The following is a 17,171-nucleotide window of genomic DNA, read 5'->3' on the forward strand; positions in this document are numbered from 1 at the left end:
ATTACCTACCTAAGTCAGAGAAGGGACGGATCTTAGCCGTTCCATACAGCACGTGGCAGGTTCTTCACGGGTGGTTGTATATCGAGTGGACTTAATGAATTCGTCTTTTCGGACAGCGGAGTCGCATAGAAGTAGCCGCACGGATTTACCTGAATCAGTTGATATTTGGATGGTTAGTTTAATAAATTTTGGAAATAAATGTTTAGCGAGTCTAAAATGTAATCTCTTATGTAAAGGATAGGGATGACAATTTCACCCGAATTCGATGGATAATCTGACATCCGATCCGAATGGAGAAGGATATGGAGGATATTTTTACACCTGATTATAGTAAATGAGTATTCGGGTATGGGTATTTTGGGTATGGGTATGGAGGCGGATGTGGTAAAATCCTACCCATACCCTACCCGATACCTGATATATATATATAGCCTCATTTTTTATTGAGAAATAAAAACTTTAGCCCGCTTTCTATCTTAGAAAAAAAGACTTACTTTGTCTCTTTTTCCGGTCATCAACACGTATCTTATCTTCTTTTCTATAGAAAATGTTCATCCGATCGAAGAGCGCGAGACGAGGAAGAGCTGACAAGTACATTGAGATAAATTTTTTTTTAAAAATGAGAATGGTAGGGAGTAATAGGGTGATGGGTAGGATATGGATACCCGAAAATCCGACGGGTATGAGGATGGGTATGAAAGTTAAATACCTGATGAGTATGGGGATGGGTATGGATATAGATATAATAAATGTGTATGGATACGAAAGATATGAAATCCTACCTAAATCTTACTCATTGCCATCCCTAATAAAGGATATTAGGACAAAGGTCCCTCATTATTTAACTCTTTTTAGAAAATGCAGAGCCGTATTCAAGGAAGCGATGATGCTCCCGTAGTCGGATAGAACTATGTCATGATTTCTCTAATTCAATTAAGAAATTAAAGAAACGGAAACTCTCCCGTAAATTTAATCTGACGTCTTTAGCTGTAGAATGACAAACGTGTAGGATTTAATCTTCTTTTGATCTAAAAGCTTTATTGAAAATTGAAGTTCTGTTGTCTGGTAGTTGATTAGAGACTTATAGATTTATTATAGTGGAATAGGGATGAATGTTCAAATAGATATATATTTCCTAAGAAAATTTCTTTTAATCCTAAATTGATTTTATATAATTTAGGAACAAGAGGAACGCCTGAATTCCTACCTTGTATTAAAAAAAATTGAAGTCAAAATGGAGCATTTTCTTTTTGGTTGAAAATTAATACGAGGTGGGACATCAAGATCAGCATGGGCTCGTCAGAGCAATGAAAGGGCAGAGAGAGCACCACGGGGATGCCTTATCGTTGGCAACAGTAGGGTCAGAGACAGTGGTGTTGTACTTTACTGAACCGCTATCTATATTCCGTATCTATTTCGTCTTTTTAACTTTCGAAATTCAAAAATGATCTCCTTCGATCACCTCCACCTATTTTATATGAAAAAATCATATCGATTGTCCGATTTATTCAAAGATGATAGATATATTATAATAAAATAAAAAATTAATTTTTAACGGACAATTTGAAAAAGGAATTCTCTCTGCGTCCTTTTCATCCCGCGTTTGATTATAAATTTATGTTTTGATTTACTTCTACATAATTTAAAAATAGATTATGACTCGTAGAAAAATATCTGAAATAAATATAATCATCTTTTATTATTATAATTTATTATTATATATATTTTTTAAAATAAATTGATGAAGACACTAGGGGGCAAATATATTCCCCTTCTACTTACCATGAATATACCTCTTTAAATCTTTATATAACTGTTATAAATTTTTAAAAATTCAGTATTCATTCATATAGATAATTTGGATATATTAATGAAATGATGGAAAGTTCTCTAAATCTATTATCTAGTTTTGTCTATAAAATTTTTAAAAATAGTATAAAAATTATATTATCATGTCTGAAAGTTGAAAAGATAGAAAGTCGAGGATGTGGTGCTCCCACTGATCGCCTGTAGACTCCGCTCTAACCTACAACACAGATGACGTCAGTACCGAGCAAGGGAAGGGGTCCCCAGCATTGGTCCTCCAACGCTCAAGTCAATCACCGACGATGAAGTATAAGGCGGAGCAACGAAGACTGTAGCCTAAACAGTGAATATTGCATATTGCGTACCTCCGTCGATGCTTGAACCCCCTTTATATAGAGCTCCTGTAGCGTGCATGTACACTCCCCAAGGCGTGCATGATTCTCAAAGTTTTTCCTGAAAAGGCTTGTCAGTAAAATATCTCTGACACAGTACCTTAACAGGCCGAACATATCTCTAAGGTGATAGTGGAAGCCTCCGTCATACGATCTTCTGACTGTCCATGCCCAGTGTTGGCGACACTAACTCCCAAATAGATGTCGATGGATACCAGAGAGAGTATGCTGCTAGGCCGAGCTGGCTGGCCGCTCGGCTGGAACTTCGCTGTTCCTGTATCTCGTCTGCTCGGCCGAAACTCAACAGTGTTTGTACCACATCCTGCAGCCTAGCCAAGCGGGGTAGCCGTTCGGCAGAAGTTCCGCTCTGCCGTTGCCAAGTCCTGCTGCCTGGCCGAGCGGGATGGCCGCTCGGGCCGGCTTTTGCACATAGGCTCCTCCTTCCGACGCCCCCTACTCCATTGAGCGTCGGTCGTTTGACAACTCCCCGAGTTGAAGGCGGGATCAGACCAGAACCTTCTCTCCCCGGTCGGGGCATGCTCGCCCGGCCGACTGATGCTATCTGCGCGTTGACCGCCTTGACTTTGGCCTCCACCATGGCCGCTATACCCCGCGGGGTGGGGCCTCTCATCACCGCATCACATGCCTCCCCCTCAAGTCTAGTCGAAGGAGGTTGCAAGTCTGATTGACTAGACAATTGTCTGAGAAGTTTTCCACCCGATCGGCCTTTGGCACTACTTGATTTCTAATCGGGATGCGACCGCCCTCTGCCGGTCGACCTGTTGAAGCTTGTCGTACGGCCGTAGGTCTGCTCCCTCAAGCCGATCACCACAATGAAGGTTTATACTTTAAAATCTTTTCTTGGACTGTCTTGGGCGAGCGCGAGCTAGGCTTACATCACCTAGATTTTTGGGAAATTGTGCAAATCTCTTCGTATTAAGGCTGAGCGTGTCCCCCATGCCTTTTATTTGCCCTCATTAAATGTCGGCCCGTGTCGATGTGCCACGTATCATGCTCACTGTCGCCATACGCCTGACGTGACAAGATATCGATATGACATTTAGCGGTTTAAATTCAACGGTCTGATCTCTACCTGGGTTTCTGCGACTTAGATCGAACGACTCCGATCGACCGACCCTGGAGTTTATAAGCATCGCCTACCTACATCTCCTTCACTCTATGTCGTCGTCTCCATCTGCAAGCCTCTCGTCGTCGTAGTCTTTGCCGCGCTTTGCTCCGTTGCCCTTTCTTCGGCAATCTCTGTGATCTCTCGTAAGCTCTCATCTTCCTTCGATTGAAGTTGTTTGTTGCTTCTAGAGTCCTTTTTTCCGAGTCGCCTTTCTTCCCTATTTTCTCTTGAACTTTAGTTTCGATGGCAAGCTCTTCACAACTACCTGTCGGCGTCCCTGGGCTCTGGTATACCTCAACTGAGTCCAGGTTTGACGCCGACGACACTGAGAGTTTGATAGTCGCATTTGAGTTTCCTCCTGGCTACAAAGTTGTTCTTCCTTCCCCTTCCAATCGGCCAAATTCTCCACCGCCTGGCTACATTTGTTTCTTTAAGGATCAGTTTACCGTCGGTCTGCGATTTCCTATTCACCATTCTTTCCCATTGTATGCAAGTAGTTTCGTATCTCCATTCATCAACTAGTGTCGAACTCCTTTCGGCTGCTGTGCAAGGTAGTGATCCTGTTCCACCTATATAGCATTCCTCTCACTCCCAGGATTTTTCATTACTTTTATTATTCGAAATTGTTCAAGCCGGGGACTTGTCTTTTTCAAGCCCGAGTGGGCTTAGTTTTCTTCGACAAGATGCCGACCTCCAACAAGCATTAAAGGAAATATTTCTTTTTTGTACGCCTTCCCGAGCGGCCGGACTTCCCGACCCACTGGCAGCTCGAAATGGCGGCCCAACCTCCCTTGAAACAGTATAAGAGCCGATCGGACTACCTCAACGCAACTTCCATGTTGGCCGATCAGAAGTATGACATCCATAAGTTGCTACTGGAGGGTATCCTTTATATCTTTGGCCTGAGTCTGATCCGTACCCAGCTTCCATTCAGCATAGGTATGCGACTGCTGTACTCCTTCCTTTAATTCTAACTATTTTTTCTTCCTCTTTTACAGCCGAAGTCATGCTACGCGCGCGTTTGGCCTGCAAGGCAAAACTTGCTAATTAACGTTGCGATCAATGCAGCTACTACAGAGGAGTTGGAGAGCCTCGGCGTTCAGCTGGTCGGCTCTCAAGAAGACCCCCAAGATGAGAGCGAGGTAGCTCTAGTCTTGGCGAGTGGTGGAGCAGCTAGTGGATCACGCCCTCCATCCGAACGACAATCGGTCATCCAGGTTGAGGGGGCATCAGGCTCACTGTCCTCATGGGAGCCATTGATCAGGCACAAGAGGTGCCGGGATGAGACATCGTCGCGCTCCGCTTCCTTAGTGATGCAATCTGCCGAGAGGGTTGAGACTTTGAGCCTCGCTCTAGTTCAAGAGACGGCAACTTCTACGTCATTTGATCGGACTCCTTCCCTGTCCGGTCTGCCCCAGGGAACAGTTTGCGGTCCACCAGTGACCTTCATGCCACCAAAATCGAAGGCCAAAAAATCTAGTATTTGTCCGGCGTCCTCGTCTCGGCCGTCTGGGCGACCAACCTCTGCACAATCAGCCCCGAGCGACCAGCGCTATATGACGGCGGTACTGCATCTGCCGACTAAGGAGTGGCACGAATCGAGCGCTGAATCCCGAGCTCCCGAGCACCAAATAATCATCCAAGGGTCGCTCGCCCAAATATGGGTTGATGCCCAACCCGTGCAGCGATGATGCCCCCGGGGGCGCTTGCAGACAGCCACACCCGGATGTCTACTGGGGTAAGTGCTGCATTTTCATAGTTTATTTTCGATCGGCGCTTATATTCTCTTTGTTGTTTGAAGTACTAGGTGGAGAGTTTGGCTATGTGCTAAAGGCTTGCATTTTTGGAGGAGGAAGTGAAGAAACTGAAAGCATCGAGCGGTCAGTCATCCTCCTCTCAACAACAGACAAATGTTGCAGTGGCTAAGCTGAGGGCCGACCTAGAGAAGAGCAACCAGCTACTAGAAGCCAAGTGGGGAAAAAGTGCAGAGCAGGCCACTCTGCTGGCTCAACTCAACAAGCAAGTTAGCACCTTCGACACTAAGATCGAGTCGGCCAATGTGAGGAAGCTTTGGGCCATTAAAGACCTCGACCTGAAGAATAAGGAGGCCCGAACTCTTGCTAAGAAACCCAAGGAAGCTGAGGATTTTCTGGTCGTCAAGCAGAACAGTTAGTCGGCCGAAGAAGCTGTCCTTCACGACCAACTCTCTGCCAAAGATAATGCGCTGGACACCGCGAAGGATGAGCTGGAGGCCTCCCGAGCGGCTTTGAAGACTTATGAAGATGTCGAGGCTGGTCGGTTCGAGACTATGAAGAAGAACTACATCTGCTCAAACGCTTTCAATGACAAAGTTGTCGACCGGGCACTTCGCTTGTTTGACCTGACGATCGATGGGACGATCGACCAACTCAGAGAGGGAGGCTACCTATCGGCAGTTCTGACCAGCAACATCATTAGCCGGGACAAACTTACTGCATCACTGCCTGATGACAGCTTAGATTACCTTGAGTGAGGTTGAGAGTTCCTCCCTGTAAAATTTTTGAAGTTTTAATGAATGCTTGTCCATTCGAGCAAGCTTGATCTCCTTGTATTTGTTTTTTCAACTCATGGCCTCGTGACACCTCCGATCATCCACGATTAGTCTATCCAGCCGATCGATCCTTTTTGTCTTCAGAGTTCATTATGATTCTGTGACCGTCTGATTGGTTATAGGAGTATTTTGAAGAATAGTTCCGAACGGTCATTGTATTTTGAAGACTTTGAGCTTTGGAGTAGCCTAAGTTCACGGTCGGCTATTCATCAACGCTTGGCCGCTTACTGAGAAAGGGTTTAAGGTTGTCGCTCGACCGTTGATGTAGACCCGGGTTTAAGGTCACCGCTCGACCGTTGACATGGACTAGGCGAAGACTGGGGTTTAAGGTCGCCGCTCGACTGTTGATGTAGACCCGGGTTTAAGGTCGTCACTCGACCGTTGACGTAGACCAGGGTTTAAGGTCGTCGCTCGACCGTTGACGTGGACTAGGCGAAGACTGGGTTGAAGGTCGCCGCTCGACCGTTGATGTAGACCCGGGTTTAAGGTCATCGCTCGACCGTTGACGTGGACTAGGCGAAGACTGAGGTTTAAGGTCGCGGCTCGACCGTTGACGTAGACCAGGGTTTAAGGTCGCCACTCGACCATTGACGTGGACTAGGTGAAGACTGGGGTTTAAGGTCACCGCTCGACCGTTGACGTAGATTAGGGTTTAAGGTCGCCGCTCGACCGTTGACGTGGACTAGGTGAAGATTGGTGTTTGAGGTCGTCGCTCAACAATTGACCTAGCCAGGGTTTAAGGTCGTTGCTCGACCATTGATGAAGAATAGGCAAAGACAAGGTTTAAGGTTGTCGCTCGACCGTTGACATAGACCAGGGTTTAATCACCGCTCAACCGCTGATGATAACAAGGGTTTAAGGTCGCCGCTCGATCGTTGAGGGAGACACATCTTAAGAGGCCTTCGCTTTTTATTCATATTTTGCTCTGCGTTTAGGAAACATACAAAAATACATGTATTCACTCACGCACCTCTCATCCGGCCCTGTAGGATTGGAGATGATTCGCGCTCCATGGCCTCTTGAGCTGCCTTCCCACTTCATCCTTCAAGTAGTAGGCGCCCGAACGGGGCTTTTACACGATCTTGAAAGGTCCCGACCATGGGGCTTCCAGCTTGGTGACATCACCGATCGACTTCACTTTCTTCCAGATGAGATCGTCGACCTGGAAGGACCTCGGGATCACCCTCCGGTTGTAGTTATGTTTCATCCATTGTCGGTACGCCGTTAGCTGAACAGTTGTTTTTGCCAGCATTTCGTCCACCAAGTTGAGCTCCATGAGCCTCCGTTCGGGCTTTCCTTTATCGTAGTGCTGCACCCGATCGGATTCTACTCCGACCTCCACGGGGACGACTGCTTCACCGTCGTATACCAAGTGGAAGAGGGTTACGCCGGTCACCTCCTTCGAGGTTGTGTGAAGGGCCCACAACACACTAGGAAGCTCGTCGACCCAGCTGCCTCCGACGTGATCGAGCCGAGCGCGTAGGACTTTGAGGATCTCCCGATTAGCGACTTTGACTTGTTCGTTGCTCTAGGGGTAGGCCACAGAGGTGAAGGTCTGCTGGATGTCATAGCCCTCGCACCACTCTCTGAGCCCTTGACCGGCGAATTGTCTCTCATTATCTGATATGAGTCGGCGTGGGATGCTGAATCGACATATGATGTTTTGCCAAACAAACTTAATGACTATCTACTCGGTTATTCTTACAAGCGGCTTGGCTTCCACCCAATTCGAGAAGTAGTCCACCGCGACGAACAAAAATTTCCGTTGGTCGGTTGTCATGGGGAATAACTCGTCGATATCCATGCCCCATTGGTTGAACGGACAAGATACTGTGGACGCCTTCATTTCCTTGATCGGCCGATACGGAAGGTTGTGATACTTCTAGCAAGACAAGCAGGTGGCCACCGTCCGAATGACATCTTCTTGGAGGGTTGGCCAAAAATATCCGGCCAGGGGTATCTTTCGAGCTAACACATGGCCTCCTGGATGGCCTCTGCAGAAGCCTTGATGCACCTCCAGCAGAATGTACTCGACATCTTCCGATCCGACGTATTTGAGTAGGGGCCCAGAGAAGGCTCTCTTATAATGCTAGTCCCCAACCAAGGTGAATCGTCCGACCCTCTTCTTCAACAAGCAAGCTTCTTCTGGATAGGCATGTGCGGTTCCCGATCGCAAGAACTCTATCAGGGCCGTTCTCTAGTCGTTGGGGAAGGTTATTCGATCCATTCGGTCAATATGCGCCATAAGCGAGACCTGTTCGATCGGCTGTCCTATGACGATCAACGATAATCAACTGCTAATTTTGCCAACTCATCTACCACTTGGTTCTCCGATCGAGGGATATTTTGTATAATGAGCTCCTGAAAGTTTGTCTTCAGCTTCTCGAAGGCTTTCGCATAGAGCCTGAGGCAGGCGTTGCTTATCTCGAACGTCCCTGATAGCTGCTGAGCGATCAACTAAGAGTCCAAGTGGATGAGGATTTTAACGGTTCTCACATGCCGAGCTGCCTATAGACCGACTATCAATGCCTCATACTCTGCTTCATTATTAGTGGTGCGGTATTCTAGCCGAACGGAAAGCTGCATCCGGTCTTCCCGTGGTGAGATAAGCAATATGTCGATTCCTCTGCCTTGCCGAGTGGATGAGCTGTCAACATATATCTTCCATGTTGCCTCTGGCTCGACATTCTGGACCTCTATGACGAAATCCGCTAAGGCGTGAGCCTTGATTGCCGCTCGGGGTTGATATTATATGTCGAATTCCCTTAGATTGGTCATCTATTTGATTAGCCTTCCTGATGCTTCGGGGTTGAGAAAGACTCGTCCCAAGGCGTTGTTAGTTAGAACAATGATTGTGTGCACTAGAAAGTACAGACAAAGTCTCCGAGCGACGTGAATCAAAGCATAAGCTAATTTTTCAAGACCGGTGCAGCGAGACTCTGCATCCTTCAATATATGGCTTAAAAAGTGTATAGGTTGTTGCTCTTGGCCATTATGCCTAACTAGAGCCGACCCGACCGCATACTCGTTGGATGATAAATAGATCCAGAGCGGCTCACCAACAATTGGCTTGGCTAATATAGACAAGAAGTTAAGTTATTCCTTCAGCTCTTCCAATGCCGATCGCACTCAGCGTCCCATTAGAATTTCGTAGCTCGGCGAAGCACTTTAAAGAATGGCAGGCTTCGGTCGGACGACTTGGATATGAATCTAGACAGCACCGTGATCCGACCGATTAGCCGTTGAGTTTCCTTCAAATTCCGAGGTGGCGACATATCTTGCAACGCTCTGACTTTGCTCAAATTAGCTTCTATGCCCCGCTCGGTAACAATGTATCCCAGGAAGTGGCCACTTTTCACACTGAACAAACACTTATTCGGGTTCAACTTTATGCCATAAGCCCTCAGCGTTCAGTAGGTCTTCTCGATATCTATGCACAGGTCAGCAGCTCGGAGGGATTTTATTAATATGTTGTCAACGTATACCTCCATATTACGTCTGATCTACCGTCGGAACACCTTGTTCATCAGTCTCTGGTAAGTGGCTCCGGCATTCTTGAGTTCGAACGACATGACGTTGCAGCAGTACATTCCGTTGGTCGTAATGAAGCTAACCTTCTTCTGGTCCTCGTAGGCGAGCGACACTTGGTGATACCCTTGGTATGCGTCGAGCATGCAGATCATCTCGCAGCTCACCCATTGAGTCCACCATCTGGTCTATCCTGGGTAATGAATAGAAGTCTTTTGGGCATGCCTTGTTTAAATCGCAGAAGTCGATGCAGACCCGCCATTTATTGCCAGGCTTGGAGACTAACACGACATTGGATAGCCAACTCGGGAATTGAACTTCCCTAATATGGCTGGCTTCCGGCAACTTTTCTATCTCCACCCGGATAATCAAATTTTGCTCTGTGTTGAAGTCCCTCTTTCTTTGCTTCACCGGCCGAGCGTCCGGTCGGACATGAAGCTCATGCTGAGCCACACTCGGGGAGATACCGGGAAGCTCATGTATCGACCAGGCGAACACATCGTGATTTTGTCTAAGATAGGCGACCAACTCTGCCTTCTTCTCCACCTCCAAGTCGACGACAATAAAGGTGGTTGCTTTCGCTCGATTGGGGTGGATCTGAACCTCCTCCTTTTCTTCGTACACCAATGTAGGAGGCGTTTCAGTGATTGCGTTCACCTCAAAGCGTGGATTCTTTCGAGCGCTTCTCACCTTGAACTTGACCATCTTGATGTAGCATCGTCAAGCAGCCAGCTAATCGCCTTTGACCTCACCTACCCGGTCGTCTACCGGAAACTTGATTTTTTGACAGTAAGTAGACACTACCTCCCGAAACTCATTGAGGGTCGGTTGGCCCAAGATGACGTTGTAAGCCAACGGTACGTCCACCACGATGAAATTCATGATTCTGGTTCTCCTCAATGGTTCTTCCTCGAGCGAGATGGTTAGTTGGGCTTGTTCGAGCGGCATCATTTCATTGCCTGTGAAACCGTAAAGAGGGGTCGTCATGGGCAGCAACTCATTCCGATCAATTTGTAATTGATCGAATGCCTTCTTGAAGACGATGTTCACTGAACTCCCTGTATCAACAAAAGTTCGATGAATAGTGTAATTAGCGATTACCGCTCGAATGATCAGCGCATCGTCATGAGGGATCTCCACTCTCTCTAAGTCGTTGGGGCCGAAGCTGATCTCGGGCCCTTCGACCTTCTCCTTGCTGCATCCCACCGCGTGGATCTTTAGCCCTCGAGCGTACGACTTCCTGGCTCTGTTGGAGTCGCTGCCGGTCGACCCTCCGACGATCATGTCTATTTCTCCTTGGGATGCGTTGCTTCTGTTTTCTTCTTCCCGCTCGGAGGGTCTATTTCGCTCAGCCGGGACTCGGGAGGTATCAGTTGTTGGAACCCCAAGGTTGTTTTGGTGTGATCAACAAGTTAAGGTAGGTCCTGTTTGTTTTAACCTTGTGTCTAAGTGAGCAGGAGCTTAGGAACACAGGTAGTCGAGCGGAAGACGCAGCTAGCGAGAAAGACGACAGTCCGAGAGACGAGATGCTGCGGAAGAGTACATCGGTGGACGAGAAGGAAGCGTGTAGTGGTTCCGAGGGACGAAAGCCGGAGCGGAAGATTGCTCAGGGAGCAAGAGACGCAGCTATCGAGAAGGACGGCACGCGGTGCGTCCAAGGGACGAAGACTGCGGATGAGTACGCCGGCGGACGAGAAGGAAACATGTGGCGATTCTGAGGGACGAGAAGCCAGAGGGAAGCCCGCTCGAGAAAACCGAAAGTTGGGTTCGGGTGAGCCCTATTCCGGATGTCAGAGATCACCCAAGCAAAGCGGAGCCGGAGCAGAAAGACCCGGACCAGAGGCGAGCTAAACCGGAGAAGAGAGCACGGACCAAAAGTCAACTGGGTTGACTTTTGGCTCCGGGGCGCCTGGAACTGTCCGGGGCGCCCGGAGCTGTTCGGGGCGCCCGGAACCCTTCCGGGCGCCCGGAAGTGACTTTTTCACAGGATCGAGCTTTGACTCGATCCAACCGTTGGGGGAAAAAATTTTATCCCCCCAGGGCGCCCGGAACCCCTTCTAGGCGTCCCGACCAAGGCTATAAATATAGCCTTGGTCCAGAAGCTTTTCATCCATTCATAAATTGTAACAACACTTGTGTGCTTCCATTGCTTTGATTAGCTTCTTTCTTTTTGTGCCTACACTGCTGTAAACGAGGCTTCTTCGCCTGAAGGAGTTCTTAGTGCAACCATCTTCCTTGGATTAACAACCTCCCAGGTTGTAACTGTTAGGATCGATGGTCGCGGCTAGAGAGGGGGGGGGTGTGAATAGCCGCCCCCAAATTCGCGTTTCTTTCTACAAATCAAGGTTAGCGTAGCGGAAATAAACAATAGAAACGACAACGGAGAATAGCAAACCTCAAACTCGTCGATGTAACGAGGATCGGAGATGAAACTCCTACTCCTCGGCGTGTCCGTAAGGTGGACGAAGCCTATCAATCCGTCGGTGGATGAGTCCCCGGAAAATCGGCTAATAAGAACACTTCTTCTGGGTGGAGAAACCTCGCCACAATGTCTTGCAACAGCAAGATAAACAGGAGTACAATAATACAGCAGGAAACTAAGTACAATACAAAAATGTAATAACCCTAGCTTGCCTTCTTGTCGACTGGATGAAGCAGCAACTTCACGGGAATCCAACCACAGCACCAACTGTCCAGTTGAAGTCCCAGCCGAGGGAAGCTCACGCGAAGCTTCAGTGAAGAAGAGCTCAACAAAGCTCAAGCAGAAAATACTTCAGCAGTCAGTAGGAAGAAGAGAAAGAAGTAGCGGCAGTTCTGTAGTGCCTCTCGATCCTTTTATAACCTCTGATATCCTGAGTCAACCTGCGAACCTGCAAGGCAAAAAGGCCAGAACACAGAAGCCCGAAATAGCCTAGTCATTGAGTCACAACGGCTAGGCCTGGACCGATCAGGCTCCACCCTGATCGGTCCAGGGTGCTGCTGATCGGTCATGGGGACCGATCAGGCTCTATGCTGATCGGTCCCCAGACCGATCAGAATGCTTTCACAGAGAGTTGCCCAACTCTCTGTGCGTACCATGATCGGTCCCGGGGACCGATCAGGCTTCCTTCTGATCGGATCCCCAGACCGATCAGTAAGCTCACAAAGGCACACTGATCGCTTTCTGATCGGTCTCCAGACCGATCCAAGTCTTGGTTTTTGCCCAAACCAAGTCCAAACCAATATCAGGTCAACCTTGACCTCTTGGTACATCATGCTTAGCATCCGGTCACTCCCTTGACCTGCTAAAACTCCCCACCAAGTGTCCGGTCAATCCCTTTGACCCACTTGGACTTTTCTCTTCGTGTCAAGTATCCGGTCACTCCCTTGACCTACTTGACCTTCTCAACACCAGATGTCCGATCACCCTTGATCCATCTGGATTTTTCCCTTGCCCGGCTTCACTCACCAGGACTTTCACCTAACTTCACTCACTAGGACTTTTACCTGGCTTCACTCACCAGGGTTTTCCAATCTGCCCGGCTTCACTCACCAGGACTTTCCAACTGCCTGACTTCACTCACCAGGACTTTCCCACTGCCTGGCTTCACTCACCAGGACTTATCCGTCTGCCTGGCTTCACTCACCAGGACTTTCCAACTGCCTGGCTTCACTCATCAGGACTTTCCCACTGCCTGGCTTCACTCACCAGGACTTTCACCTAGCTTCACTCACTAGGGTTTTCACAACTGCCTGGTTTCACTCACCAGGACTTTCCCACTGCCTGGCTTCACTCACCAGGACTTTCCCCGTGCCAAGCTCCCTGCTTGGAGTTTTCACCATGCCAAACTCCCTGCTTGGACTTTTCACCATGCCAAACTCCCTGCTTGGACTTTTCACCATGCCAAACTCCCTACTTGGACTTTTCCCATGCCAAGCTCCCTGCTTGGACTTTTCCCGTGCCAAGCTCCCTGCTTGGACTTTTCCGAGTCAGGTTAACTCACCTCGGGTCAACCAGGTCAACCTTGACCACGGGTTGCACCCACAATCCCCCAAGCTTGTATCCTTATAAAACATCAAGATACAACTTTTCTGTTCACGTCAAACATTGTCAAACATAACTCGTCAAACATCAAAACACAACTCGAGTCAAGTCAACTCGAGTCTGGTCAACCAGGTCAACCTTGACCTAAGGTTGCACCAACAGTAACCAAGTCAAATCCGGTGCCTCATTTTTATGCCTTATTTTCTGCTTAATCTATTTTTCAAGTGTTATCTTAATTGTCGAGAAAGTGTTGTGTTTTATTCAGGGCTATTCAACCCCCCTCCCTTCTAGCCGGCCCAACGGTCTTACATCAGTGTCATCCCTTCGCTGGTGTTGATGGTGCCGCTCGAACACCCTTTTTTCGTCCTCTCGCTGCCTAGTAGATCGATGCCTTTGTCGTTGATCGGGAGAAGGAGATCAGCGACGGTATTCTTTTGGAGTCGGTCGGCTGACGATTGGTGTTCGACCGCTACAATCACGCGTGGTGTGGGTCGCCGACTGGTGGAAAGAGCAGAACATCAGCATCCACACCTTGCCTTTTACCGCCTTCCGCTGACCAGAAGCCACATGTTGCACGGCATGTGTCCTGGTCTCCAAGTGTGACCACACTCCTTTGGCCCTTGGCCCTTTGGGCGACTAATGGCTGCTCGATGGTCGGCGATCGATCGTCGCTGAGGGTTCGGTCGACGCCTCTTTTATTCTTGCTGCTTGAGTAGGGGTGTAATCGAGCCGAGCCGAACTCTTAAATGTTTGAGTTTGGCTCGTTTATAATCGATCCGAGCTCGAGCTTTATTTAACGAATATATTCATGGCTCACAAGCTTATTCGAGCTTTTATCGAGCCTAAACGAGCTTAATAAATATAAATTTTAAATTTAAATATTCATTAAAAATTAAATTATATATTTTAAAAAATTATAATATTCTTGTTAAAATTTATAATTTTATTCTAATAAATAAATTTAATATATTTGTCTATGTTTTTCATAATAAAGTGTAAAATCTATAATTTAATATCAAAACTATTATTTTTTTATTTAAAAGTTGATTTATGAGCTTAACGAACATGTTCACGAGCTAACGAGCCGAATATTGTGAAGCTTGAGCTTGGTTTGTTTATCTTAACGAGCTTTATTAAACGAGCTCAAGCGAGCTTTTATCAAATCGAGTTTCGAATAGCTCACGAGCGGCTTAGCTCATTTACACCCCTAAGCAGCTTGAGCTTCTTTTACGTCTATATATTCGTTGGCCTTCTTGAGTATGTGGTCGAAGTCCCTGGGCGGCTTCCAATGAGCGATCTGAAGAAATCTCCCTCGACGAGCCCCTGAGTAAAGGCGTTCATCATTATCTCGAATGTCCATGACTACTTGATTGAAACGTTGTATGTAGGCCCGGAGCGTTTCTTTTGATCCTTGCTTCAGGGAGAAGAGGCTGATGCTCATCTTTTGATAGCGTCGGCTACTGGCGAAATGATGTAAGAATGCAGCTCGGAAGTCCTTGAAGCTGTGTATAGATCTGTCCAGCAATCTTCTGAACCAACACTGCGCAAATCCGGAGAGGGCAGTAAGAAAGACTAGGCACTTTATGTTGGATCGTGAATTTCGATAGAAGGCGGGGGAGTGAATATCGATTGCAAAAATTTTGAAATGAATAAGCACAGCGGAAAAGAAAAGAACAAGCCAAAGAGAACGCAAAGATTTAATTGGTTCGGAGCCTTTGGCGACTCCTACTCCAAGGCCCGCACACAAGGGTGCTTTCGATGGGCAATTCACTAGCAGTTCGAAAGATATTACAAACTAAGTACAGAAAATGCTAATGAAAGAATTAAAGCAATACCGACAAAATAAGAGACTTAAAAAAAAGAAGCAACGCGTTTGTCGGAGCTTTGCAGCTTTGTAGAAGCACAGGAGAGCGAGTTCTTCAATTCAGAGTTGTGTTTAAAGCTCCAGCCCTGACCCTTCTTTTATATGATGCTCGGGGCGCCTGGATCCCTTCCTGGCGCCCTGGTGTGACGTAGCAGGTCCAACTAGTGAGCTCCACGTGTCAACGCCGCGATCAGGATAGAATTCGCCTCCGGGCGCCCGGACCACCTTTCTCCAGGGAACATCTTTCTTGCAAGACAATGTTAGTCCGAGGCAAATAGATAATGTATATCCTGCAAAACAAAGTGTTAGCACAGTTTATAAGTTCAACATAAAAAATATGACTTAGATTCCGTCTTTCCGAGACCGGAATCTAGTCACGATCTCGACTTAGATATCCGAAATGGATCTAGGCCAGATCGACGCCTAATGTTCCCTTCCCGGGAACGCGTCCTCACCGTCACTCCCCTCCAGTGACTTACCTTTACTCACCTGCCAGACGTCCGGTCAGCCCTTCGACCCGTCTGGACTTCTCGCCAGCTATCCGGTCAGCCCGTCGACCTAGCTGAACTTCGTGCCAAATGTTTGGTCAGCCCTTCGACCCATTTGGACTTCGTGCCAAGCGTCCGGTCAACCCGTCGACCCGCTTGGACTTCTCGCCAAGCGTCCGGTCAGCCCGTCGACCCGCTTGGACTTCGTGCCAGACATCCGGTCAGCCTGTCGACCTGTCTGGACTTAGCTTGTACACTTGATCAGAGTGCTAGATAACAACAAACCTAACTTAACCTAATTTGTCATTCATCAAAACTTGAATTAGATCGTTAGTGCTAACTGCACCAACAATCTCCCCCTTTTTGATGGAATAACAACCTGGTTAAGTTAGTGAAAAAGTATGCATGTAACAAAACCAGCATGATTTTTAGGGTTTAAGTTAGTTTTTAATTTTGACATTTTTGTTTCTCTAACTTAACCACCTATCCCTCCCCCTTTGGCATTCATCAAACAAGGACATAAGTCAAGCAATCAAAAATACGGAATACAGACAAAGTAAAACTTGTAAGAAATGATGTCAAGTTAATTTGGGGGAATTTTAAATTTCACCATATAGTACTTTAACCTTTGTAACATAACTAGGTTTTGAAAAAATATCTAATTTAGCAACATAACTTAGTATATTTTGAGTAATTTTTGTAAAATTAGATGAATTTGCCAACTCAAAGAAAAAGTTTTTAACAGCTAATATTCAAGTATAAGTTTAGGGAAATTTTTTAACATGAGTTTTAATTTTGAAACACTTTTCAAACATAAGTTTTCAAAATCAAAATTTCAAAGCTGAGTTTGAAAAATCTATTTTTTTTTTAATTTTCAAAATAAGTTTGTAAAAGTATCAGTTTTCAAAACCTTAGTTTATAAAAATCCAAAAAACTTAGTTTATAAAAGCTAATTTTTTAAAAAATTTCCAAACATAAGTTTTCAAAATCAAAATTTCAAAGCTAAGTTTGAAAAGTCTAGTTTTACAAAATTGATTAAGATTTTTCAGCACGAAGTTTGTATAAACTTCAAATTTCAAAACCTTAGTTTCAAACTCAAAACTGAAAAAATTTGAGAAAAGATATTATTTTTAAAGTGGAGAAAATAGTTTTTGTGCTAAAAGTAGGTTGATTTAACCCTCCCCCTAAACCTGACATTCAAAATAGCTGTATAACCAATTAGATACTTACTGACTATCAGAAGATAGCATCTTTCACTTGGTTAGTCAAGTTAAGTGCATTGTAATTAGTTAGTGTTTGACTAAACTGAATAACTTAACTTGATCAATGTATGTTTTGTATTTAACTCCT

General features: G+C 46.4%; 1 protein-coding gene across 1 annotated transcript; it reads right to left on the minus strand.

Annotated features, from left to right (window-relative positions):
* Positions 1-6,989: 6,989 nt before the first annotated feature.
* LOC122033993 lies at positions 6,990-7,721 on the minus strand. Its single transcript, XM_042593132.1, has 2 exons — positions 7,623-7,721; positions 6,990-7,445 (listed from the first exon to the last, which is right to left on the minus strand). The coding sequence occupies exons 1-2, from the start codon at positions 7,719-7,721 to the stop codon at positions 6,990-6,992; spliced, it is 555 nt and encodes a 184-aa protein (XP_042449066.1).
* Positions 7,722-17,171: the final 9,450 nt, after the last annotated feature.

This window comes from Zingiber officinale, chromosome 11B, assembly GCF_018446385.1.
Source record: "Zingiber officinale cultivar Zhangliang chromosome 11B, Zo_v1.1, whole genome shotgun sequence".
In the NCBI taxonomy this organism is placed as follows: domain Eukaryota; kingdom Viridiplantae; phylum Streptophyta; class Magnoliopsida; order Zingiberales; family Zingiberaceae; genus Zingiber; species Zingiber officinale.

What these genes read in the sequence shown, in the direction of transcription:
- LOC122033993 (XM_042593132.1), bottom strand. Translation starts at nt 7,721, where the DNA reads ATGGATATCGACGAGTTATTCCCCATGACAACCGACCAACGGAAATTT. An exon ending in GGGTGGAAGCCAAGCCGCTT is followed by an intron (nt 7,446 to 7,622) that starts GTAAGAATAACC and finishes GCCTACCCCTAG; the next exon opens with AGCAACGAACAAGTCAAAGT.